This window comes from Gopherus flavomarginatus, chromosome 17, assembly GCF_025201925.1.
Source record: "Gopherus flavomarginatus isolate rGopFla2 chromosome 17, rGopFla2.mat.asm, whole genome shotgun sequence".
Taxonomy (NCBI): Eukaryota; Metazoa; Chordata; order Testudines; family Testudinidae; genus Gopherus; species Gopherus flavomarginatus.
In genome coordinates, this window is record NC_066633.1 from 3,573,727 (window position 1) to 3,601,338 (window position 27,612).

A 27,612-nucleotide genomic window follows, 5' to 3' on the forward strand; every position below is an offset into this window, starting at 1 on the left:
ACTTTATTGTTCCAGCTCTGAGAGTAAGTTTAGTACTTCACAAAACATTGGGAAAAGCCACAGTCCCTGCTATCAGGACTACAATCTGAAGATAGCATCCAAAAAAGCTAAAATGAAAGTATGTTAAGCGTGCAGAGCACTCAGAAGTTAGGAAATGCAAGAATTATGGTAAGTGTTACATATGCAACCTTAATTCAGCCCCCTTGTGTGTATACATTAGACAGTCTTTAATTACATGACGACATACGTCTGCTTCCACAGGATGTCTGCTTTATTCAGTGAATGGCTAGTTATGCAATATTTCTTTTTATCCTCATTTAGTGTGTGACCCCAGGCCTTATTTAATGCACACCATCCAAACTCTGCACTGAATATAGAAATAGTATTTTTTTCATGGGTGTTTCTGTAGTGCTCTCACCATAACATCTACATGCTTCGTAAACATTAATGACTTCATCTTCTTACCACACCTGTGAGATTAGGCGGTATTTATAATCTTCATTTTATAGATAGTATCAGAGGGGTAGCTGTGTTAGTCTGGATCTGTAAAATCAGCAAAGAATCCTGTGGCACCTTATAGACTAACAGACGTTTTGGAGCATGAGCTTTCGTGGGTGAATACCCACTTCGTCAGATGCATCTCATGCTCCAAAACGTCTGTTAGTCTATAAGGTGCCACAGGATTCTTTGCTGATTTTATAGATACGGGACTGAGGCAGACGCAGAGAGATTAAATTAAAAAGTGTCCACTAATTTTGGGTGCCCAATTTGAGATGCCTTGGGACTGATTTTCTTAGCGTTTTATAGCACTTTACATGTTCAAAGCACAGCTCTAGTCAACTTGAGTTGACGCTGTGAACATTCAGCTCTTCTGCAGATCTGGCCCGTGAGGTCTCATGTTGGGCACCAGAAAATGAAGAACACATAATTAGTGACCAGGTATGAAAATTTTATGTTAAAAGACTTGCCAAGCATCACATAGGGCTTCTGTGGCAGAGGCAGGTATTGAATCCACTGCTGCTAAGTGTCATTCAACTAGGTCCTTAACTATGAGACTGTCCTTTCTTTTCCTGCAATTCCCTGCCTCAGTTCTCTCAAGCCCTGTGCCAGGCAGCCAGGAGAAGCAATTGCAGGACAAGTCCTGCTTAGCCCCAGTAGCCCTGAATTAGACCTTGCTAAATACACAGAGGCGGCTCCAGGCCCCAGCAAGCCAAGTGCGTGCTTGGGGCGGCAAGCTATGAGAGGTGCTCTGCCGGCACCACGAGGGCGGCAGGCAGGCTGCCTTCAGTGGCTTGCGTGCAGAGGGTCCGCTGGTCCCTCGACTTCAGTGGACCTCCCGCAGGCGTGCCTGCGGAGGGTCTGCTGGTCCCGTGGCTTCGGTGGACCCTCCACAGGCAAGGCATCGAAGGCAGCCTGTCTGCTGTGCTTGGGGTGGCAAAATGCTTAGAGCTGCCCCTGTCAATACAGACAAGAATCTTCAGAGAATTTAACTGTTGAACTCCTAGCAAGCGTCTCCTGAACATGTGCAAACGGAAATGTTTTTATTTTTATTTGAAGTATTATTGTTTGGACAAGCTTGTGCACATGTTTTGGCAAAAGCCTCCATCTCTGACATCCTGGTGATCCCTTGTCAAATATCAAGCCTGCTTTGAGCTGCTCAGTGAAATGGTTATAATATCTTTTTTAATATGAGCAAAACTTATTTTTCTCTAAACTTGTTCTTAGGAAAGGCTGAACCAATTTAGCTGAGCTATTTTTTTTTAATCAGTCTGATGCAGATATTGGGCATGGAAAATTTCAGCTCAAACAGTTTGGCAAAGTTATAAGCAACTGAAAATGGGGTCTTACAATGGCTACAGATGTTAACCGTTTCACCTGTATATATAAAATTTCTCTCGTGATTCAAAATGACTGTCTGTAGTACATGGTTTGTCATATCTGCTACTTCCTTCATTGGCTCTGTGTTTGTGTTTGGATAGGAGTGGGTATTTCTTCACATAACACAGTATGAAACTGGTAAGACAAAATAAGTTTTGTCATCTGTTAGCTTTTTTAGAGGCTCTGAGCTCACTTAACCATGTACAATCATCGCTTACATTATCTGTTGGTGGATATATCCCATCTGTTAACACTCTTCTTTTCCTATAGTTGAGGATATTGCAGGAGGAAATACGCTATCATGTGTTGCAAAGATCTCCTGTGTAAAGCAGACTAGAATAAGAAATGGGATGAAAACCTCAAGAGAATTAGATTTGAAAAAATCTTAAATTAAAAATGCAAAATACAAGTTATTTCTTGCATTTTTAGCTATTAACTAGTAGTATTTGTAACCAGTATAATATACAAAATGTACTTTCGCACATGGCCTTGCTGAGAATATGGTGACAGATGTCAAACTCATTTTAACAAGGTGTCTCTGCTCTTTAGAAATGTGTATATTTAAAGAAATCTTGCCCTAGTGCAGAGTGGATTTAGTTTTGATATGTTCGTGATAATTGAACTGGCATCAGGTCTCACCAACTGTACATAATCCTTCACTGTATGTGAGTCACAGAAATTCGCAGGCATTTGTTCACGAATGTACTTTGAATTGGGTACAAGAATCATCAAAATGAGCGAAGTAGCAGGTATCTGAGACATACTTCATGACTTGTTAGTGCTTTTACTGATGTATGTGGAAGAGTTTAAGTTTCGGCAGTTTTCTGATTGCACTCGTGGCATCTATTACCCTGATTTGTACATGAAAAAAAATTTGTGGTTCCAGGGCAGATAAGAACAACTTTACGAGATGAAAATGATCATTGAGGGCGTGCAGGTCTGGAGGGGAGCAGAGTTGGCATTTTTTGGCCCTGCAAATAGCTGCCCATCTGCTCTCTGTCAGAATATGTTAGGAGTGCATCTGGATTCATGCCCCAGAGTTTCAGCTCTAAGCTGGTCATGTGGTTGTCTCCACGACAACTCAAGGAGCTGTGTAAACTGCTGCGCTCTGAGCCAGATGCTTCTCTGCACATGTGGTCTAATTAGACGGCATTTTTCCTCTTGTAAAAAAGTGCAGAAATGTTGCACAGTTTTCATGTTGGAAATGTGTGAGGATGGAATAATGGGAGTGGGGAGGAGTCACATGGCCAGATTTTAAATAATTACACTTCTGCAAAGCTCCATTTCAGTGTTACAGTGAGCTCTGCAATAATGCAGAACAAATTCCCTTCATTTACTTCATCATGGGTTAAGCACAAAGGAACATCCTAGGAGTGAAGTGGGGAAAGGGAAATATACTTTTGCCTTCATACTGAACATAGCTTTCTCTGTATAGGGCCATTTCTGGAAAGACTTTAGTGACAGTAAAAGGCATCTTCTTTTTCAGTGAATGTTAATACTGTTAGCATGGAGTTAGGAAGCCTCTCAGTCTCTCTGGAGGCTGGAGATAAGGAAGTAGTTGAGAGATTGTAGGAGGTGAGATACTCTGCTGAGGAGGAGGAGGAGTCACTTTACAGGGAAGCCTGAGAAAAAGAAGAAAACAGGCTGGATATAAAAGGTCTACAGCTTTTGGATATGACAAAAGCAAATGAAGCCTATTTGTAAGGCAAGACCGAGAGCTTCTGCTTGGTTCAAATAAAGCAGGAGCTCTGTCAAAAGTGAGTGGAAAGTAGAGATATCAGGATGAGCTCCTTTTTTTGGCTATGGGAATAGGTTCCCTGTAGTTTATAGCTACATTCTCTTGCCATTCTGCCAACGAATTCCGTTCTGACTAGAAGTGACACTTACCTTCTTGCTTCAGGTACGGAATCTGACTCTCTGTTAGGGAAATAATGAGTGTACGAACATTAGAAAAGGAATAAGACATTTCCCCTTACTTTTTAATGTAATGAATGCTAGTTGCTATCCCTTTCTCACCTCTAAGGAAAAGTGTCTAGGGTCATTCTGGACTTGATCTCATGATTCTCCTGTGTATTAACCAGAGAGATGTATTATACATTTCTTCTATTCTGATAAGGATAATAAATGGGCAGTTGCCTTAGATCCAACATAGGTGAAATGATTGAGCAGCTCTGCACATCCCCATGAAGGAATGCTGTCACGTAACTATTAACAGCCCAGTGACCCAATCTGTTGGGTCACAGAATCCCACATGTATAAATACCTATAGTAAATATATTTTATTTCATTGGCTGATTGGATTTCCCTAGAGATCATTACGTAACTAGAACAGAAGAAATATGATTAACCCTCCCAGAGGACCTAATACATTCAGCCTCTAAACAGGCTTCTCCTCTAAACCATCCTTTTTCCTAGGAATAACAGTCCTGCTGCATTGTCAATTAGCCTTTAGAATTTTCAAATTCCTCCTTTGTGTGTCCTGCTGAGGGTTTCCCACCCAATTAACAGGACAAGTAACATGAGGACAAATCAGGCTGCACTACAGGCTTTATAATAGACATTTTTATTATCATGGATATAGTAAGAGGGTTCATTGCTATTACATCCTTTTATTTTCACATATTATTAAACCCATGAGTGACTAGGTGTCCCTAGCTAGTGAAAATTAAAATATGTTCTTCATTCCATTAGATTTCTGTTATTTGTGGGGAGGACTGTATTATTGGGTTAGGACAGAAGAGGATTGTTACGTGCTACTTTTACAGCTGAAGTTTCTCTCCTCTCTTCCCAAGTTCTTCTTCAAGCTAGCCTTAGTTTTCGTCGTTCTCCCACCCCCAACCCCTACCTTCCACTGACAGGATGTTATGATGCTTCCAACCTTCAAAAAGCCATTGGTGTTAGGTGTGATTCTTGTGTTAGTATCATCATACGTAGAAGTTACATACTTAATTGAGAAACTTATTCTGACTCAAATACTTACACTATATTGAAGAGCAGTTTATTTAGAATCATATCATAGAATATCAGGGTTGGAAGGGACCTCAGGAGATCATCTAGTCCAAGCCCCTATTTGTGCAATTAGAAATGTCCACAGTGGGAATTTTTCTTGATACCTTATTTCTTTTGGATATTTTATCTCCAAAACTCAAGTACTCTTATATCTCTTACTGTCCTCCCTCTCACTCCCACAACACATGCATTTTTTTTCTCCTCTGCTTTTTCATATGTATCAATTCATTACTCATTTCTGAACCCTCGGGCATTTTGTTGTTGGAGGGTGACACTGTCGATATTGTTCTGAGGTCCCCAGCAGGACACAATGTCTGATGTTGGGTTCTTGGTTGAATTAACAGGATGAAAGGTTGTAAATATGGTTTTTATTCCTCTTCCTTTTGTTTCTCTTGTTCTCCCATTGAGTAAGATATGAGGATGATTCTGAACTTTTTACGTTTTTGTTGTAACTTTTTTCTATCAATAGGTAACATATGAGTCCTTTCTTGAGTCACTCCATGGGAAGGAAAGAGGTTTTACTTTCTTCAGTGCAGTTCTTCCTTAGTGATTATACAGAGTATAATCTGACTGAGTTTAGGCTTGATATAGTCATCTAAGAAATTATAGGAAAGCAAAATATCTCCAGTCTTGATCTTTGGGAACATAGGCTGTCTCTAAATCCTGTCCACCTACTTTTCATTTGTGAAGTGGATCACCTTATACAGTATCTTCTATTAACAAAACATTCTGTTTAATATATTGAAATTTTCTTTGTTCAATTGTCAACCCTTTTTTTAAATGTGTGGCTTATCTGTATTTTCAAGCCCACACTCTTCATAATATTTTGTCATAGTAGATAATAGCTCACATGAGTAACAACTCTGTAATTTTTCTCCTTCATTGTAGTGTCACTAGTACTCCCACAATGGCTATAATAGAAAATGGCTTTTTCATTATAGAGGCTTTGAATTGGTAGGTGCTTTGCATGCAGCACTCATTGACTTCAATAGGAATATTGCATATGGAATGATTACAGAATCGGGCCCAAAATTACCTTGCCAGCTGAAATTTCTAATGATGAAATTGCACACAGGCCACAGGGATTTTGTATAATGAGTATCAGCGTAGACAAGTAAACCAGAAACGTATATGCTGGGCATAGAGTGCATTCCTAGTACAGGTAGTGACATTGAGGCTTGCTTTCTGATCACACTAAAGACTCTCTGCTTGTAAATCCATATTATTACATCTTTTATGAGTGCATTGACATACCTCTAAGTAGGAAGAGGAAGTAGTAGTCTTGTTAAGGCACCGTACAAGAACTCCAGGAATTGGGGCTCTATTCCTGACTCTGCCAGAGATTTCTGTGACTTTGTGCACGTTACTTGTTATCTTGGTCCCTTTGTTCTTAATCTGTAAAGTGGGCATAATACTTTCCGCAGATGGAATGCTTTATGTCTGGCTTCTCTGCACTTTGTTCTGGGTTTTGTTAGTTACATTCTTCCAGAGTAGTGCTGCTGTCTTGTTGGATCATGAATAAAGGAGTGGTTGCCAGTATAGCTGGGGCCTGAATGATTGATTGTTTGAATTTGGGGCCCAGGGCCTTGAATCAACCATGAAGCAGTATGGGAAATGGACTGCTGTGTTACAGTAATTCATCCTCATGCAGTGAATACGTGGATCACAGTAGCCAGTCGCAAGTCCAAGAAGAAGGGGTAAGTCTGTCAACAAACTTATGGTAGAAGAAGAAATTTCTCAACACTTTCTACCTGATGTTGCAGGGTGAGTGACAAGTTCAGTAGGACTCCATGGCAACATGCCAGTTTAACAGATAGACAGTTTAATAGATAGCTGCAGTGGAAGGGGAAGTCATTGTCCTGGCAAATTCTTGTAAATGCTCAGTCTCCCAACCAGCATCACTCACCTGGGTTCAGTTGGAATGAGGTGATTTCACCCAAGTCCTGATCTCTCTCAGGGATTGGCATGTTTTTGGGAATCTGCTGGCTGTTAATATAAAACATAGGGTACAGCTGTGTGTCATCAGAGCCCTCATGCATGAGGAGGAGGAAGATGAGAAAGATCAATCTTTGAGGTGAAACCTTTTGGAGAAGATGGACGCTCTCCCATCAGTGTTCTCTTACTCTCTTTGGAGAGAACTACTATTTGGTCAATCTAGCTTATTAAAATATTATTCCTTTCAGATATTTGACTGACGGATACTTATAAATAATAGAGATTGTGTATACATAAGAATGCAAGGGAAGGTACAGCCTGAATGGGTAAATATGAAGTATACTTTGCAAAAGCCTATACTTTGCATTCAAGTAATTTAAGTAACATCTGTTAGCAATCCAAATTTGTCACAACTGGTGGCATCCTAATGGACCTAATGCACTGGTCTTGCTCTTTTGAGCATTGGTTCTTAATTTGTTGTTCATTATGACAAATGTGGTTAAATATGTGAGTGAGTGATTTCTTTGTTCCTGAGCAGTATCTTGAATTGCTAATAAAATATGGTATCATTTGCTTATTAGGATGTATTTGATCCATGCCCTCCTGATTCCATTACGACCGAGGCAGATAGAGACGAGCTTTCTTGTGCTGAATATATGCACTGGTTATGACAAGGTTATTTGTCATTGCAAAGAGAAACTGAAATGAGCCATTTACCCTTTATGTATCTATTGCCAACTTAAAATTGTCTGTATGGAATCCTGCTGACTGAGAGATCATCTGTCTCCAGCTATGATAAACTAATCTTTACTTGACATTGCACGCACAGTTCTTGTAAGGTCTGCAGAGGAGTTGCCTTTCTTGGGTTGCTGTTGCCTATTAGTAGGATGATACTCGTGTCTTGGTTTCATTCTAATTCTGGCTGGAGTTTGGGATGATAGTTCCAAGAATATCACTGCAGGCTTCACTTTGTCATTGACAACATAGTCAGTGTTCTAAAGGCCATTGTTATGTGTAACATCAAGGTAATAAAACAATGCTATCTGAATCTCTTACACCTGCAGTATAATTTCATTGTTCTTGCTCTATATTTCGGTTTTGTTATATTCACAACATATGGAAATTGTGTAGTGACTAACCAACAGCCTACAAGCTGTCACCCTCTTCCACCCACTTTTTCATTTAATGACTACGGTACAGAATAGCTCTAATGGCTTATGTGTTTATTAGAGAGGCTACATTGTTTAAAGACATGTACACACCAGCATGAAATTCAGAAACACATACCACATAGTATCCATGATGATGCCGGAGATGCTGCTAATATTTTCCATGGCATAACTTTTTGGATTCTCTGAACAGATCTCCAGTATTTTTTACCCTAGGTACCAAATAGTAAAGCTGCATTTCTCCTTGCAAGACCCTCAGCGTTGAAATAATAATTCAAACTGGAGTTTAATGAGACGTGCTTTCTCCAGCAGTTACAGCAACAGCTATGCTATCCCACACCACTGACATTCATATAAGTGTCACCTCTTCTCTGCATGAGAAGGGACTTCTAGGCCTGTGCGCTGTTGTGATTTCACAAGTGGATCGGTCTTTCTTCCTTAGTATCCATAGCCCTTCACAGATGGCTTTTTGTGTCCCCTTTTTTTCTTGTTTCCTCATGTCTCCTTTCTTTAGCTGCTTTGTCTGTGCCATTGCACCATCCTGCCCTCTCTTCAGCCTCCCTAGCCCTTTGCCTCCCTTCTTTTGAGATGATGTTTGTAGTGTTTAATGTGGTAGCTGTTGCCAGCACCAGCCAACTGGCCTCCCTACTACTCTGCTGAGTCAACCATTTCAGATACAATACTCGTATTGCTGGCAGAGGTCCCCAGTGCTGCTGCTCCTATAGCCACATGCAGAACATTTTCCTCTTTGAGAAGCAGTGATCCCCTCACAAGACAAGGGTGTCATAGCTAGGCAATGCATGCTTTTCTCTTTCACCTTACCCTGTGGCTTGTAGCCTGACTTAGGATGTAGTAATAATATTAATTTGGATAATATGGGAATCTACATTAATTAATTTTAATTTAATTTAATTTAATAATAATAATTATTATAATTAATATTAATTAGTATAGATTTTAGGCTCGCCAGTCTGTTCAATCAGAAATAAAAGTTCTTGTCCTGAATCAGGCTCTGCAGAATTTACAAAGGACCCTTGGAGGTGTGACAAGAAGCTCACATTGAGACAGGTGTAGCCTTAAAGACTTTTTATTAAAATCAGCAATAGTAAGTAAATGGTAAAATACCCAGAGTTACAAAGTTACAATTGCATTACTGCTGTTCAAACGATACATATGATAATATAGTATTATATGCAACAAAGCTTTGGTTAATATACTCACGCCCTTCCTTGATAACCTGGTGGTAAGAGACACAGAAACAGCATTGCAATTCAGGTTTCTCAATTCTTATGTGGGGGATGCAGTGCTTAGAAGAAACTAATACTACAATCTGTTAAAGTGAACTTAGGGTTTACTTGACTAACTTAAACTTAAAATCAGAACCTAATAAAGAATAAAGCTTAAGGAAACCAAGCTTAGCCTAATTCCTTTGAAACCTAAAGTTTAAGAAGAACAAGTACAGCCTACTAAGAGCAGCAGTCAATGTAGATAGATAGAATAGATAGAGAATAAGTTAGAACAGAAATGGAGTAAGTGAGAATCAAATACTCTATTGAGGTGGGTCACCTCTTTTATAGGGCAAATGCCGGAAAACCTTCCTCTTATGCCCAAATTTCATTCCTCACCCACAGAAATGTTAGGGTACACTTACCACATAGTCTAATATGTATGTGCGTATTGATGACAGATATGTACGCACATCAATCTCTTGTGGTGTACTTGTTAAGTCTGTGGGTACAACACTGAAAACCCCCCTATGCCATTCTCCCTTGTCTATTGGTCTAAATAAAAGGTCATGGACATAGGCATGGGTACTCATCTATTTAGGTAACAAGATATAGGTCAACTTTGCTTTCTGAGTAAAAGGTCTTAATATAGATATGCTAACTTTGCCTTAGCTTAATATACAGGATATGGCCTGTAGGTCTCTTGCATTACAGCCAAACTTACTTTAATATAAATATATAAACCTATTACAATAAATCAAATACTTAAACTATATATATATATATATGCAAGCAAGCAGGTTAGTCTTATAGGCTACAGGCCTCCAGAATAAACAGCAGCATTTGGAACACATTGACAGTATTTGCAGCACTCCAGAATAGTGTAAAGTGAATCCCTTTGGAGTGGTACTTGTACTATACTGAGCTCTTCATTTAGGGCTGGCTATCTTAAACAGGAATTAAACATTATTTTAAAATACGATTGACTTGCCAATTTAAAAATAACAAGGCTGACAACGAATAGCATGGCCAGAGTGAGCAGTGCACTGGATCCTTCAGCTTATAAAGGGTCACGAGGTAGCTACACTGTCTTAATGATCTTCATTACGCTGTGAGGAGATTTCCAGTGGCACAAAGGACACCGATATTCAGTGAGAGATGGGCACATACTTCCCAGTTTTACCTTTGAAAATATCCCTCCTTGTATACATGGTTGTAAGCAAAATCTCTTTAGAATTTGTGCACAATTTCTTTTGCTAAAAGAAAGTTCTTTCTGTGTCAAAACTTTAAACATACACCTCTACCCCCATATAACGCCACCCGATATAACACGAATTCGGATATAATGTGGTAAAGCAGTGCTACGAGGAGGCGGGGCTGCACGGTCTGGTGGTTCAAAGCAAGTTCGATATAACGTGGTTTCACCTATAACGCAGTAAGATTTTTTGGCTACCGAGGGCAACGTTATATCAGGGTAGAGGTGTATTTGCGATAGGATTACAATAGGCACGCATTTCTCACATCCTCCCCAGGATTACAATAGGCACACATTTCTCACATCCACAATGCCAGATCCTGGCCTCTTTAGAGAATTTGAAGTGGAAAAAGAGAATAACAGACATTTACATTTTAGATTGATCAAAACCTAAATTCTTACTGCTGGGAACTGCAAGTTAAATGATGAAAGAGTTGTTAACTGATGTTGTTATAATTATGGTCTTATGCTTGAGCAAATCCATTACTTTCACAAAACACCTGCACGTCCTAGAATTTCCCCATTGCACAATGTCACCTGTCAGTGACAGCAGAGCTGATTAGCTGTATAATTTACAATTGACTACATCTGTCAGGAAGACAGTCCTGTAATCCAGCTTTTCTTTTTGTAATGAAGCTGAGGATGGGGTTAAGTAGTATGAGTTTTCACTCTCCTTCAGGTCATGGAGGATGACTGGTACTAATGGGATCTAAGCCGGAAAACTCACGTCTTGACCTGGATGATTAAAGTAGGTTTGTTGGGATTTTTTTTTATCGTTCAGCAAAGGTAGAGGCTGAATTGGCTCTACAGAAGCCAAAAGGTCTATCAACCAGGCCACCTAACTAAATCATTACTACTTGGGGGGAAGAAAGTGTGTTAACATTATACCAGGCTTCCCTCTGCTTCCATGTTTGTGTGTAGGGATAGGAGATCATTTCAGTTGAATGGGGTGGAGTTTGTGTCATATTGCAAATGTGGTGTCATAGTAACAAATGTTGTATAAAATGGAGCAAGATGAACTTCTATTTGATAGCAGTTTGCTCCTTGCAAAGAGTTCTTATCCTGTGTGATCTTTGTGGGAGCCCCAGAAGTTTTATAGGCTATGAAAGAATAAGTTGGTTGTTCTCCTTTCAAATGTTTTGAAGTGAAGGATTAAATGAAAGCCAAATCTTCTTCAGGGTTTTCTCTGATCACAGAGTAAATGTGTATAGACACATATGCTACTCTCTGTAGAGAACTCCGTGTCCTGTTCACATTGGGACCCTGGCCATGTTAGTTACAAACATAGTGAACCAGAGCCTTTATCAAGCATTTGTAATTGGGTTCTCAGGTCAAATCCCTGTTTACACTGGTTAAGGAGACTGTTAGAATCCTTCTTGTGGCACCATTTGTTACTGACACTGTAGCTGCCCACTCTCAGATCCCAATAATAAATAGAGCCTTATACCTATAGCTTCACTATTAATAATGGGGGCATGGCATTCCTGTGTGTCCAGAAGAGAATAGGCCCTTGTAGTTCATTTGGTGCTGTGTAGCATTTGTAGTGTCTAAGTTTTCTAGATCACCTGTCTCTAGTTGTAGTGATATGTGGCATTGTGACTCTGTTCTTTACAAAGTGAGATAGTAACTATTTTACTTATACGCAAAGTTGTTACAAGGGGACATCATATTGGGCAAAAATACCAATTCCTTGCCAAATATGACTAATAGGTTTTCCCACTTTCCAAACTCCTGTGCACCTCAGCTCTCACTATCTGCTACTTTTACTTATTGTGTTAAGATTGAGACATAACACAGCCACCAATAGTTCAGATTCCTAAACTGAAGGATTTTGGGGAATTGAAACCAAAATGAGCTCATAAAGGGGGAGTTCTGTCCTTCAGGCATTCTGCTGTCTAGTATAGACTCAATTCTTTCCAGATGAAAAGCCCTGAATATATTTTTTATATGAGCACGAAAAGAACTCAGCATTAATTTTACATCAACATAATTTTATCATTCTTTGTTTCTGCCATTTTTGAAACTTAATAAATGTATTTACTCGCTATGCTGAGAATTTGTAGATTTAAATGTGGAGGAAATTTGTGCCCTTATGGCAGATGCACTGCAGACTTCAACATTAACATAACTCATTAAAATAAGATAAAAGTAGAGCTTCAAAACAATCTCTGTCTTTTGCCAACAAGCCTGTGAAAAAGGAAAATTTCATTCAATTCAGGATATGAAAGTCTTATCTTTCTGAACTGTGGAGAGAAAACAAAGCAGAAATTATAGAATTGTTTGTGCAGGTTAACTCTCTGGATCTGTTCAAAGCAAGTTTTGAGGTATTTGAGGATTTGAATACACAAAACTAGAGAACTTTTTCTATGTCAGTTTCTTGAGGTGCCTTTTGGGGGAGTGAAAGCCCCCCAGTCTATCATAGCAAAATGTGCAGAGAGCAAATGGGTTTTATCGTGACTGTGCACAATTTGCGTGCATTATCTCTAAGTAACATGATAAAAGGCAGCTCTGTCCCTTCTTCCTCTCTCTGATGTGTGAACTAAGAGAAGAACTGTAGTTTATCCAACTTTGTATCAGACTTGTCTTTAATTTTTTCCAAAGGGAAATAGAATAAAATGCAAACTCAGTTATTCAAGCAAAGCTTTTTCAGTTTCCAATGCTCTGAACTTTACAGGAGGAGCCAATCACTTTTTGTGAAGAAACGTTTGTGTCTCATCGTTCTACTGCCATGAGGCAGTTTCTTCAGAATGCTATTCAGCTCCAGCTCTTTAAGCAGGTATTGCTTTAATTGCTTCAGCATGGTGGTAGCTTATTTCACAAAAGAACTGTTTTTCTTATAAACACTACTCCTGTGTTCTTTAATCTACCCTCACCATGTACTCAGAAAAATTAGTTCCTTAATTTAGTAATTAAGATATATATCAGTCTTTCAAGAGTAACTTAATTTTTATTTTCTGGCACGGATTAAGCCCAATTTATAACAATTTCTGTATTTTAATAGCTGTAATTTATGTTCACCTCCCATTGACGTCCATAGCAAAATTCCCATTGGCTTCAGTTTGAGCTGATGTGTCTGAAAGCTTCAGTGTATAAACTAGGGTATTACTGTGCCATTTCAAGAAGGCCAAAAACCATATCACTGACTGCTCTTTGAAATAAAGAATTGTCATACTGGTTGGCAAAGTGATGTTCCTTTCTCCATTCTACCTATTTAAAGGCTGTCCCCCACAAAGACTTTGGAACTTTGTCCTTCTGGAAAAAGTACAGAATAATCTTTTGAAGTGCAATAGAATTGAATGCTTTATCTGTTCACACATTTTTATTATACTTCCCCTGTTTTAAAGTTTATTGATGGACGCCTTGATCGTCTCAACTCTGGAGAGGGCTTCAGTGATGTTTTTGAAGAAGAGATAAATATGGGAGAATATGCTGGTAAGAAATATCTGTTCATTCCACTGATTTTGGATAGTATCCCATACCTTATACTTTGTGATTTAATAGGTCAGAGAAATCACTCACCTGAGTAATTGTAGCAGCTTCAGTCTCTATGGGTTGAAGTGTGTGATGGATACTGTCTTTTTTTTTGCTGGAGATCTCAATCCCAACTTGGATAAATAAATATATCCTTCGTTGTCTATTTGGCGTTACAAATCCCTGCCTTATTCTGAGCAGTACTGTCTGGTTAGATGGCTAACACAAGACTAGAACAGGGCTTGCATGTCAGAATTGAGAAACTTTGGATTTAACCATTGACACCTTCTCTTTCTTTTCATGACCATTAAAAAAAATCATTAACTTTCTCAAATGTGTATGGAAAAAATCTTGGAAAAATAGTAATTCCACTTACCCACCTTTCTTTCTCCCACTGGCTACCCTGTTAATTATTCTGTTCCCAGAAGGGGAAAAGGGTAGACATCTTCCTCTAAATTATCTATCCTTTACTACCACTAGGCACAGTTGAACACAAGCATTTCTCATTTGTATCCTATTTTCTTATCAATAAAGAATTTTTCTCTGTATCACCAGGGAGTGACAGACTGTACCATCAGTGGCTCTCTACAGTAAGGGTAAGAATAAAGTATTCTAATCACTGTCGTTCTTACTGGAAAATTCAGTTATTGCACCACTATTAAACTTCACTGGCGTGAGCAAGACCAGTTTCTATCCCGCAATATTTATTTGAGACCAGATAAAACTAACCTAGCTAAAAGATAATGTGCTCCTAATATGGAGTAAAGAACAGAAGGGAAAATATAGTAAGAAAAAAAAATAGGGAAACTCAGCTTATATTTCTCACATTTTTTCAATCCTTGTTTTCACATCTTGGAGGCCATATGAAAGGCATGTAGATATATGCTGTTGCCTAGTCTGAACATAGTTCATTTTTTTTCTTTTTAATATTATTGTGGAAACCTAAGCCACGTGAAAAGCTGTTCACAAAGCTGAACAATGTGAATTACTGAATAGGGGACAGCATTCTTTGTTTGTAGTCTAATATAGACTCCAAACGAGTTTATCTGTGTCTGCTTAGACTAATGCTCTATTTAATTGATATAAATTAAATATACTATATAAATATTTATAAATAACTTGTCACTTTATGTGAATAATAAATGATGATTTTAGATTAATAGTTGGGAACTGACTTTGAGTCCCTCCCACCATAAGTGATGCATTAAAATTATCAATAGTTAGGGCTGTGTGTGATTGGAAAATAATTAATTGTTTAGAGAGCACTCACCTTTTAAAATGTTATCCCATTTTTCTCTAGTCCTGATTATGTGTATAATTCTCTAATGCACAAACAAAATGATCTTGATCTTTGTGCATTAAATACATTTAAAATACCCATAATGCTTTAAAAAATTATACACTTGTTTATATATATATGTGGGATGCAGAATGTTGAAAGGAGAAGAGAGGACTGGTGTGAATGAATATAAAATCCAAGTGGTTATGTTCAGTAGTTTACCATTTTTTTTGTTAAAGTAAGATAAATATTGTGTAATAACATAATAAATATTACAATACATTGAAGCAAAATTTGGCATACTTCTGAAAAAATAATTCTCTGTTAGGATAAACTATCATGGAATTATATGGGATTTTATTCCATGGGCTTTATCCATCTGCTCTTCACACAAGATTTATTTATCAGATAACGTACTGTGCAGCAAGAGTCAATGGTGTGCAGAAGATAAACAAAACCCTAACTAGCCTAATAGATTATTCTATCTGACCTGTTTCAGCCTTATATGCCTCTTAGAGTGTCCTCTACACCTAGTTCAGCTTTTCTGGAATTATGCTAAAATTGTGGTTGGATTTCGTGTTTTCTAAATTCTTCCCTTGTCCCAGTATTTAGATATTAAGAAAAGCAGCATACCTGCTATACAGAATCTGTAAGAAAGAAAACAAGGGAATGAAAAGGAAAGTGCATTGCAGAGAGTAGGGTTTTTTCAGTTCATGTACAAGTCTTTCCCGTTGAGCTGCTAGGCGGTTATTTTAGTATTAAACATGTTTATGACTTGAATGCAATATGCAGGATACCCTTTACAGTGATAAGAATTGTTGTGGACGCTGTTTAGTGAGAGGACCTCTGAAGAAGCCTAGATATGGTTAAGGGAGTGATTTTTATTATGAGAAACTGAAACCTTTATATTGCAAAGTTCTGTCCTAAAACTTGATTTTAAATGGATCATATTTGCCCTGGAAAAAGTAGTATCTAATCCTTGGTAAGAGAGTGGAATTATGTAACCACAAATAAAAAGAAATTACCACTTAGGCATATTGCTCTGATAACTAACACAATTGACACTTTCTGTTATTTCCTGTTAAAATAATAGCTCTGGGCTGACATTTGCTTAAACAGCCTCAGTGAAAATGATTCCATTGTTACTGTAATTACAGAAAGGAAGTGGAGCCATTATAAATACAGTAAAGACCAAGGCTAACCCGGCCATGAAGACTGTCTATAAGTTTGTAAGTATTGGGTATTGTCTTATGACACAGACAACTGAATCTAACTATGATGCTGTTTTAAATGAATCCACAGATTAAAGTTTTTTCTGTATACTAACAACATTATTTGAACAAGATAAATGCATATTAACAATAAAATGCTAGAGACTAGGCCATTAAGCATGTATCAGGAAATGTTTTTAATTTCTATTCTTCTATTAAAATATTTTCTCTTTAACTGAAATACCAGTTTGAAACATTTTATGCTAATTAGACTGTAACAGAAAATGAGATTGACTTGTGATTTATCTTCAAAGTGCAGACATTGCTTTCCTATTTAGTAAATAGCACTATTTCCATGGGCCGGTCCCTATATCCTGTACTAAACACCTCTCCTGTCTCATCATTGCACTGTTGGAAATCCATTGTTACGCCTGGGCCCCTGCGAGTAGCTACATGGAAATGAGGGAATCCTCTCATTTGGCCAATTGTTCCAGTTTTTATAAATGTCTGTTTTTCCCCAGAGATTTTTCATACCTGCATATTTTGAGCCAAGCTTCTTGGGTTGTTTTCTAAATGAAAATCTTTTCATGCTTGGTTAACAAACAGCTAATAACTGTTATTGTAACATGGTTTATAACTGATAATTTCACTGCAGAGGGCTAAAATATATGGAAGCAAGTCAGGATCTCTTCAATACTGAATTCTATGAAATATGACAAAAAGCAGTGAGATGTCTATTCAAACTATCCTTTATTGCCTGCCTCCAGCCTGACAAAGGTCCTGAGGTTTAGGTCCTGCCCTAGTAAAATGTAACTGGTATTCAGAGCGCTGCAGTGAGGAAGCTTACAGCTGTGCTATTACTAGTAATTGTTACCATGCAGCAGAGATAAATAATTAGAGAGAGGAAAAATCATGGTGGAGGAAGTGGAGGGGGGACAAAAATCCCTGCCATCAAAACAGAGAAAACAAAATCTTTGCAGTATCATTAAAGGTTTTTTAACCTCTTAGGTTTGTATTTGTTTTTATAGCCATTATGTTTTCAACTTGATGATCCAATTTTTCCTTCCCATTTTCAATAATCAGAGAAGGTGAGTCTTGATGGATTTAAATCAAGCACCATCGCTGCTGGAAATAGAAAGGGATTTTTAACTTAAATTAATTTCTCATGCAGGCAAAAGATCATGCAAAAATGGGAATAAAAGAGGTGAAAAACCGCTTGAAGCAAAAGGTACTTGAAGTTCTTATTCAAAATGTATAAGCGCTGTGTATGAAATACTTAGCCACGAAAAGCATTATGTGATCAATAGAAAGCTGTTTGATACAGTGTTGTTAGCACACTTCAAAATGCATTACCAGCTGTCCTGGATTTTTCGCACTGTTATAAATATTCACAGACAAAAAACTATCTTCAAATACATTAAGGCTCTGACTTAAACCCACGAAAGCCAGAAAATTGAGTGTTCCATTTACGACGGTCCCTCGCCTGCCCATTGTGCCAAGACATTGTGGGAGGGGGCTTTGCATAAACTGGCTGATCATGCCTACAGTAATGACAGTGAACTTTGCTCCAAATGGCAAGTTGTTGTTATATTCCTCTGGTCACTTCTCAGGGAAATAACCAAAGGTCTCTCGTTGGACACATGGTTAGCACATGTCATCAATGTGAAGTATAGGCACAGTGGTATAGAACTAGGGTTGAAGTAAAGAATAATTATAAAATATTTATATAAATACTCAAGACAGAATTTCTACCTCTCTCCCTTTCAAATCATTCTGATCTTTTTCGCTTTTACCCACCCCTTCTTCTTTTCAAGCACAGCATCAGGAGATAATGTTAGAATGAGGTATTAGTGTGTTTTAGGTTTCACAATTTGTGTCACCTATTTCACTAACCATCATACTTTTTTTAATGGAAATGTGTCTGCACCGCTCAACTGTTGACAGATCCATTAGTGCATCCTTATCAATTTTCACTTGCTTTTACCAATTTCTGGAGAGTTCCATCTTTTTCATGTGCTTGCTAATGACAGTTATTTTGTAACTGAAATTTTGGCTTCATTAAATACATATTAATTGTGCTGATCTTGGATGTTACTCTACCATTTTCTGGAGTAATTTAAAACTATTCTTAATCTGACCTCACTGCCTACTGCAACTTAAAATATTATTTTCCAGTATTAGTGTGAAAAGCGTGCAGGCTACTGGTAAGGAAAAGTAAAATCTAAACATCCTTTTTTCAGTTTTCACTGCCAAATAGGAGCGGTTTCTATACAATGATAGAATTTAAAAATGCAGTAGAGCTGGAGGTCTGCTTCCTACAACTCTGCATAGCAATGATGACCTCTTAAATATAATCAAGAGCCCATTTTGCCCTTGGTCTCCTCCAGCTTTGGGTTTGAATTGCAAATGGGAAATGTGGGACTGACCTATTGAGAGGTCATTGTGGTGTGTGTAAGGTCCTTCTTTAATATGATTGTGGAGATTGAATGGGGCTCTATTCCCATCTCTTGTTCATTTGTGGTACAGTATTTCAAAGCAACAGAAATAGTTTTCAGAGGATCCTTATGACTGATAGCAAATAATTGTTAACAGATACAGGATGGTAGCTTTATTTTATACCTGCTACACTTTATTTTTTAAGTAAAGGCAAATTTTTTCATTTCACAAATGGAGCAAGGTGGTCAAGTCACTCCGTTACTTGTCCTCCTTTGAAACCTAACTGTGTAGCATTAGGAAGGAGAAATGTGAATGGTACCATCCTCAACTTTCAGTAAGAAGAGTGTAACTTACTTAAAGCATCTCACCTTAGGTAAGACTAGACAATCTATAGCTTTAAATAAATGATCAGGCATTTCACAATAATAATTTATTCAACGTTATTTTATTTACTAGATCTGCATGTGCCCTCTGGTTAAAGGTCTGTTATCCAGGCTATTGCAAATGCCACTTTTAGGGTTATATCAAATAACTTGAAGAATCCCTCTGGATTATGCTTTTACTGTTTGCTGTATGATTTATAATACAGAGATGTTCTAGTCTATTAAATAAGTAGTTAGAAAAATATGAAGGCATTCTGCTGATTAAATACCAATTATTCAATAGAGTGGCTACATTTTACACATCTGTAAATGTTCCATAGTCTGACATATAATCTTAAAAGAGTGTTATGTATTGATCTACACTCTGTCACTTGGCGATGGAGTAGCAAATTCGTACCTTAGTTTAGCAAAGGCTTTTCCTCCAGGCACAGGTGTTAGGGTGTATCTGTATATGAAACATTATATACAGATATATAGGGCATGAATGGCGTCAGTCTTGTCTGCAGAAATCAATAGAATATTTTTTCTCAGTCAGTGTTTTATTTTGTGTGGCATTTTAATATTTTATTAAATTGCCTTTCCTTTCCAATATCTGCAACATCATGTGCTAATTTCTTTCTGATAGGGTGTAGGTGTGTTGTTTCAATATTTTTACGTTGGATGGTTTCTTGTTTTAAATACCGTATGTAGTGTAAGTTTAAGTTGTTGCAAAAGTGTCTTGCTGATTTCGGGAAATGTCCTGCCTGGACTTCTGGCATGTTTCATGGACAGCAAGAGGATTGCGAAGTGAAGCATGGGAATACGAGGCTGAGGTTTTAGCTTTCCTAAAGAAACTTGTTTGTTAGCAATTAGCTCGTTTGACATTGTTCCAGATTTGAAGTCTTACATTGCCCTGGGTACCATATCTGAGACTGATTTGGTTGCTTCAGACTTGTGAGAAGGTTCAGCATCCCAACTTGTAGTATTCCTTTCTATGCTTCCTCTTCGTCTAAGGGAGGGTTGTGTCTCCTACTACGTATCAGTTGCACCCATGTTTAAAGGCTGTTTGTGAATTGAGGCTGCTGCACACAGACTGACATGACAGGAGTTCATTGAACCTAGTTCTTTGGATGGTTTCTGAGTACACTAATGCCAGAGACCTTAATATTCAGTCATTTGTACCGTGAGCTCAGCGTCTAGTTCCGTTCATGAAGAATCCGATTTCTGTGACTGTTTGGCACAGATGTGCTTTCAGTCATGAAGGCAGAAACATTTTTCAGCCAAGTACGTTCTATTCCTGATGACTGAGACAGTGTTGTTGGCTTGTCTGCCTCTTTGGGCACCTTTACAGATACTGAGGTCTTAAGTCACTTGTTCACTGATAATTGGTCTATGAATCAAAACATGATGAATTCCTCTTTAATGAAATCTGTAACAGATCTCTTGGCCATTTCCTCAAACAGAAATATGTTGAAATTAGAGGCAAAATGGCGGCTAGTGTATTCTCTAGCACTGGAGAGAATGCTTAATGAACACTTGCTTCTCTCCTGTATGCAGTGCCATCAGCTGAGAAGTGTAGCGGACCCATAAGGAGGAAAAAACTTCAGGGATTTGCAGTAGTCTCGCAGCTTTTATTATCATTCACTCATCAGTTCTTTGAAGCCACTTTTCCTTTCCTTTGCTTTGTTTTCAGTTTACATTTTGCCTTCATGTGCATCTTATGTTTCAAAATAATATATACTATCATTGTGTTATGGGACTCCAAAACTGGCAAGGGCCCCTCTTGCTGGCTCCTGTGAGTTGAAGTTCTGTATCTTTTGCAGAAATCAATTTTTCTCATAATAGTGTTTGTTGCAGGCCCTTTTTACTAATATGCTGGACTTCGTTACATTTTACCCAGAGAAGGTGGAATTGTACAATCATAAGAAGTTTCCTTCTATGGTTTCACTTTAACAAGTTATTAATTTCCCAACCACCCTTATGCCCATCTTGGTGAACCATTGCTCCACCAGCTGGATCTAAAAAGGTCTCTCAGTTTCTGTGTGGAGCAGACAAAGACCCTTAGAAAGTCCATCCATTTTTTTGTTTCACTTGACCTATACACATTAGGTCAGTCTTTTTTCCAAAAGAACTATTTCTAATTGGCTATCAGCTTACATGTCTCATTATTGTACTTTAGCAATACTGCAACTTGAGGGGTCATGTCAAAGATCACTCCTTCAAAGCAATGTCTGTGTCAGCAGCCAACCTCAGGTCAGTCTTGCAAAGCTACAGTGTGTGCAGGTTTCCCTCTATATTTACCAAGCTTTATTTCCTTGAGATTTTTGCAAAGAGATTTAAGGTTTGGGCTCACTATGTTGCAGACTTTATTTCTCAACTGATTGTACCAACTCTGTCCATCTTCTCTGATTCTCTATAAGATGTCTGCATGCCTTTGTCTTTTCCAAGTGCGTTCTTTGTTTTATATTCCTATATTATATACACCACACACACATCCCAAACCTTGTAACCTAGGTTGCTTGTTCACTTTACTTAAGATCAGAACTTAGGTCAAAAAGAAACTGCTGTTAGGCAGCACGTTGTGACAAGTATGCTCCAAGTTGTGACAAGTATGCTCTTCAAGGCATCATCAACATTGGCCACACATGAGCCAACTTAACTAACTAAGCTGTGAATTTGCTTCCTGAATACCACCGCAGCTGAGTTTGTCTTTCCATAGATAAATGTTCTGTTATACAGAATTCTGTGTGGGTACATACAATGATATTAAAGATACAACTTAAATGTACAAACTGCAAGGAAGCTCAGTTTATAAGGTTGCACTCAGACTTTTCCTCATAGTGTTGTCTTTATTCTCACAATGCTAGAGTTAGAGCTGTGTTAGCCCTACCTTTCAAATTTCTGGCTTTTGTCTGTACCAGTCAGACACATTTTATTTAATATAGTATTTAATGTTTGTGTTTGCAGCATTAGTATTTTATGGGATTTCTGCATGTAGACTGTGATTAACAAAATACAATGAAATGTTTTATGCTAATTGTTTTATTTTCTGTGCTTTTGTTTTTCGTTCCTAACCTCAAAATGCTTAGTCAGCTTTATCCTCTACTGCCTCCTTTCTGCCCCTTATCCTTAATCAGAAATGTTCCTGGCCATGCAATTCACCTTTTCCTACCATACAGGACATTGCTGAGAATGGATGCTCTGCAACACCAGAAGAGTCCCTACCAAGGACAGCTCCTTCTCCGTTGGGTGAAAAGAAGGACCCTAAACTCAGAGAAGATAGAAGACCAATCACAGTACACTTTGGGCAGGTAGGTGATGTTAGATTTATTTAAATTGTATTTGTTATAGATTGTTCGTTTAAAGATCGCTTTAGCCTTTTCATTAATTTTTACAGCTCAGTTACATCATTCTGGGTTTAGTTTCCATTTCACCTCCACATTTGGGAGGCTCTTATCATGTTTAGTGATTTCAATGGTTTCTTTCGTGTATAAGGTATTTTTCTGAGGCAAATTATATTTCAAATGAATTTGCAAGAGTATGTAGCATTTATTTACAGCAATGTAATAATAAACTATTCTGTTCCATTAGTGTGCATCGTGCTACATCCCTTCAGTACAACAGGGTACGTTATTTAAGGTGTCTTCAGTTAGCTGAGCAGATCACTAGTGTTGGCACAGAACATCTAATTATTATTATCACTTCAGCAGACTTCAAAATTTAAAAGCAATGAACTCCAGTGGGAAAAATCAATTAATAATTCTTTAATAGTGCTCTGTATTTCAATATCGACAGTTGAGCTTCAAATACGAGCTGTCCTCATTATGTTTCTGGCATTGTGTCTACAAAAATAGCTGGTTTTATACTAGCTAATAATGTAGAAAATGTTATATCAAGTCATTAAAATTGGAATGGAAAAACACATAATATTCACAATCAACTTTCCAGCATAGCTTACATTAACAGTTTTTATTTGTGAAAGATATTTTTGTCACTGTATTCAGTGTCCTCTGTTATTCCTGATCTTTTTACCTTTTTTATCTATGAGGCTCATTAGAGCACAGAAATGACTATCTGGTTTCTTAAAGGACAAATTTGGAGTTAATATGGTTAAAAAAACAGTGCATTATCAGAAAATGGAAGCTCTAAAATGACAGGCAAGCCATATTTTAGGTAAACGATAGTAATAGTAGTAAAGCATATGCCTAGCAATTTAATATAGCTAGATTTCTTACTATTTAGATATGAAATCATGTCTACATATGCATAAGAGGCAATAATTTATTACAGCATCTTATTTTCAGCTTTCCTTTTGATCTTCCTTTTCCTTATCATTTTAGAATTGGATTGCATGCTTTTAGAACTTTGGCTGCTGTGCTAAATGCAGGTTGTTAGAGATTATCTCAAACAGATTGAGCCCCAATTAAATTTTTGAAGTGGTGGTTTATTTTTCATTTATTTTCTGCTCTAGTACAGTTGAGGGGGTTTGGGGCTACTGAAGAAATGCAGCCACCTTGATCCACCAGGAAAACATTAGAAATCATTAGAAACATTCTGAAATCCAGGCAAACCCTACATTTTTGTTTTTTGTGGGGAATCCTTTTCCCCACTCTACCCCCAAACTTTTTACATTTGCGTGAACAGTCAATCATCCCAACACTTTGCTGGATTACTAAAGTAGATAATCAAGTGCACAGTGCTTACCCAAAGTCATGTCGGGGGAGGGATATGATCACTTTCAAATTTTTTAAAGATCACTTTCTCTCTGTCAAAAGAAACGTGCATCAGCTTTAGTGAACCACTGGCAGAGGTGAAAGGCTCACTTGCTAAATGCTTATTACTGTCATTACATTACAAATGTCAGTTTCCAAAAAATTGTGTAACTTGGTAGTTGTAGGGCTATCTTGCTTCCAGTCTTTGTCCTTCCACAAATAAATTGAGGCTTTGAAAAAAATCAGCTTTTACTATTTCAGTGGTACATGATCTCTAACTAGTGATTAAAGGGGGAGATTTTAGTGTCACTTTTAACTCCTTGTAAAATAAGGGGGGGAAATCAATTAAAAAGGCATAAAAACTGCTGAAATAAGAGCTGTTTGTGCATTCGCAGGCCTTATACAGTGGGGAGGATGAAAGAGGCTTTTTTCTTATTGTCACTTGCTTTCCATGTCTGCTAGTATTATGCTAGTGTGTGTGGTGAAGGCAGAATTTTTTAAAATGCATGCATGCGGATTAGGGTCAAGCCCTGTGTATCAGTAATGCAGTTGGCTCACCCATACCACTGCAGCGCCAGAGCCTACCAACAGCAGCAATATGCCTTAATTGAGACATGCTGTCAAAGTGACAAACACATTTGCATACAGTCTATTTATTTTCGTTGAAAAGGTCTGCAGTCTGCTGTTGGTTGAACATTCTTAATCAGCTTGCTGTAAGTGAGCCGGCAGCTAGCTGTCCTATGTTGGATGCTTCTCTTCATTACATGACAGATTAGCTAAAGGGGGATGGGCTAGGAAGCCAGCAGCAACCTTTAATTTTAACTCATTATATCTCATCGTATTTTAAGTTAGTTCTAGCATTTCTCATATAGTTTTGTTTCCACACTAGCAGTTATCAAATTGCAAAAATTGTAAGTAAAACATCTTAAGGAGGCTAAATGTTAAGTGCTGAACTGTTCAGTACTATTGAGAATTTATCCAGAATTATTACCTAGCATCTTAACTGTTAGATTTTGCAGCATAGAGATTTTTAAGCTGTCTCATCTTGCTTTGCAATTACTTATCATGCATCCCCTTAAGGAGGTGTTTAATTTGGGTAGATAATTAGGTTAAATTGTTGACTTCTGTTCCTATAACTGCCCAGAGATTGAGAGAAGCTCTCCTTGGTGCCCATACGAATGACAAAATTATGTAATGGGTCATTACAAGATGGGACAATCGCAGCCCCTTTCCTCTCCTTTTATCTTTCATGACTTTTCTGTTCAGCTTAGGACTGTGGCTGTGATCCTAGCCCTAGGGTGACTCAGGTAGAAGACACTACCATCGTGCACTAGGAGCCTAGATAGCTATCCAACAAATAGTAGGAGCAATGGTTGCAAAATCACCGAGTGTTTAGCAGTGGAGGGAAGGGGAAGTAATTTTAAAAAAACATTTGAGAGATCCAGGAAGCTGGATCTTCACCTCATTGCTTTAGGTAACTAAGGCTATCTGTCTGATGCACTACTGCAGAATACGTCCTCTACCAATGGCTTGCTGGCCTTAATGTTGACAGAGATCATGTTCTTTCCCTTGGTTTAAAGCTTTAGACCAGACTGCATCACACATTCAAATGTTGGTGTCCACTATTGCCACCCTGCCACATTGCTCGCCATGGCTCTAAATGGAATCATCTGTGAAATGGATGTGGGCCTCAGAATGCCTGTCCTGCACCTAACATGGACACTGGAATAGGGTGGATGAGAGCAGCTGTAGCAAACGGCATACTGGGCAGGTTTGCTGACCTAGAAGTTGTAGTTTTTCTTTCCATTCTCTCTCCAAGTAGATGCTCCAGGTTTATCCTTTGCCCATATGGCAAATAAACACAACACTACATGGCAAATAGTCATATAAAAGCTTGGATTGTTCCTTGTGACTTCCATTGTCAGTTCAAATTTGGAGTCTGTAATAGGTGGTGTTGCAGCCTATTCTCCACATGTCTCTTCTATACACACGGCTATATTGGATGTTTGGCAAGACGCAGAACTGGAAGCAGTTGGACCCACTATAATATGGGACATGATTATTGGTTAGAATGTCTGGGAAGAATTTTAACAAAATCTCAGTTTTCTTCTCCCACATTTGAAGCACTCATGCCTGCGAAAATACTGTTTCTCTCTGGGTAGATCATAGATCAAATCTTTTTATGTTCAAAGTAGGGAAGGAGGATGAGTGTCTGACTCTGAACATTCCTGTAGCGTTTTTCAGATTCTGAATGTGTGTTAGTGATGCTTGAGTTGTGAGCTTTGGCTGGAAGTTTCAGCTTCCATCACTGGTCTGTTATTGATGGGGGAGCTGTGGTGATGAGAGCACCATATAAAGCCTAATGTTGAACAGCCCCAGGGCTCTATCACTTCACAATTTTCATAATTGATTGATCAGCAGATAAATTAAAGTCTGGGTTTCAATTCTGATAGATTTCAGAAGTGATGTTATGTGAGGAGCTTTTAATTCCTCCCCACCCTACACACACACACCAATTTATTACATGTTATGCTACCGGGGAAAATTGAGTCACAGCAATAACGCCAGTCACATTAGGAAAAGAGTGCTGCTCTTATTCTCAGTACAGGACTGAACTTGGGGAGTGGGGAGAACTGCTGGGCAAAAATCTTGAACTTTATTCTTTTTCTATTTGCCCAGAAGTAGACATGTCTGCATCCCATGCAAATATTTGGATAGGTGCCATATTTACAAATCAGTATTACTGCCAAAAGACTGGGGAGAGGGAATTATCTTTTCACGTTGTGGTTGAAGAAGCAGAAAACCTAGTAAATGCAGTCTGACTTCCCTGATCTTATATATGTGTGGATCATGATATGAACTAAGGAATAGATTTCATTCACATTTGATGGCTCCTATATTCAGACTTTGCTTTTCTTTCATTTATGCAATAAGAACATAAGTGCAAGAAAAACGAACTTTGACTATATAGGAACCAGTTTGTAGCATGCTGTGAAAGGAACATCAGACCTCCTATTTTACAAACTAACTTTATAGAACAACCTGATCCAAAGGCAACCCTCCTTCAAAATGTGGATTGGGAAAGTGAGCCCCAGAATTATAGGGACAGCTGCTCCCTCATCCTCTCCAACCACCTTTCCTCAAGTTACTGAAATGAGTTCCATGAGTAGTGTTAATTCTCCTTCTTTAAACCATATCCATAATGCAGTTATGAGCCACTTGGCCTCAGGAACGGAGCCTGGGGAAGAGATTAGATCAAAGAACTTGTTATGTGGGTTACTGTGTTGCTCTCATAACAAAATTGTTCAAATAGTTCATCTTCCTCTTTCCTTCTCAGTTTGTTTTAAGTTTGTCTGTTGATGGGACATTGATTTGCAAGGATAACATGATAGTATCAATCTTCCTGTTTTTGCACATACATCATCCCTGGCACATAGTTACCTGAGTGCTTCCTGAGTTCCTCACAACACCACTGAAAGAGGTTAAAAAATTATTATCCTCATTTTATAAGTGGGGAACAGTGGCAGAGAAGGGTGAAGTGACTTGCTACAAGGCTACATGGAAATCAGTGGCCATGCTGGGAACTGAGCAAACATCTTCTGAGACCCACAGTGGTGCCTTCACCTCAAGACCATCCTCCTTCCTAGTATGTCATTTGGATTCTTAGAA

The 27,612-nt window shown here is 38.2% G+C and overlaps 1 protein-coding gene across 9 annotated transcripts in view; it reads left to right on the forward strand.

The window, feature by feature from the left end:
- The window catches only part of DENND1A (DENN domain containing 1A), a 353,469-nt gene that overhangs the window by 278,779 nt on the left and 47,078 nt on the right, over positions 1 to 27,612 (forward strand). For all 9 annotated transcript variants that reach the window (XM_050926228.1, XM_050926231.1, XM_050926229.1 and 6 more), the window contains 6 exons: positions 13,147 to 13,248; positions 13,817 to 13,904; positions 14,499 to 14,539; positions 16,380 to 16,451; positions 17,605 to 17,661; positions 22,411 to 22,542. In XM_050926228.1, the coding sequence (XP_050782185.1) occupies positions 13,147 to 13,248; positions 13,817 to 13,904; positions 14,499 to 14,539; positions 16,380 to 16,451; positions 17,605 to 17,661; positions 22,411 to 22,542 (492 nt within the window). The remainder of the gene's footprint in view (positions 1 to 13,146; positions 13,249 to 13,816; positions 13,905 to 14,498; positions 14,540 to 16,379; positions 16,452 to 17,604; positions 17,662 to 22,410; positions 22,543 to 27,612) is intronic.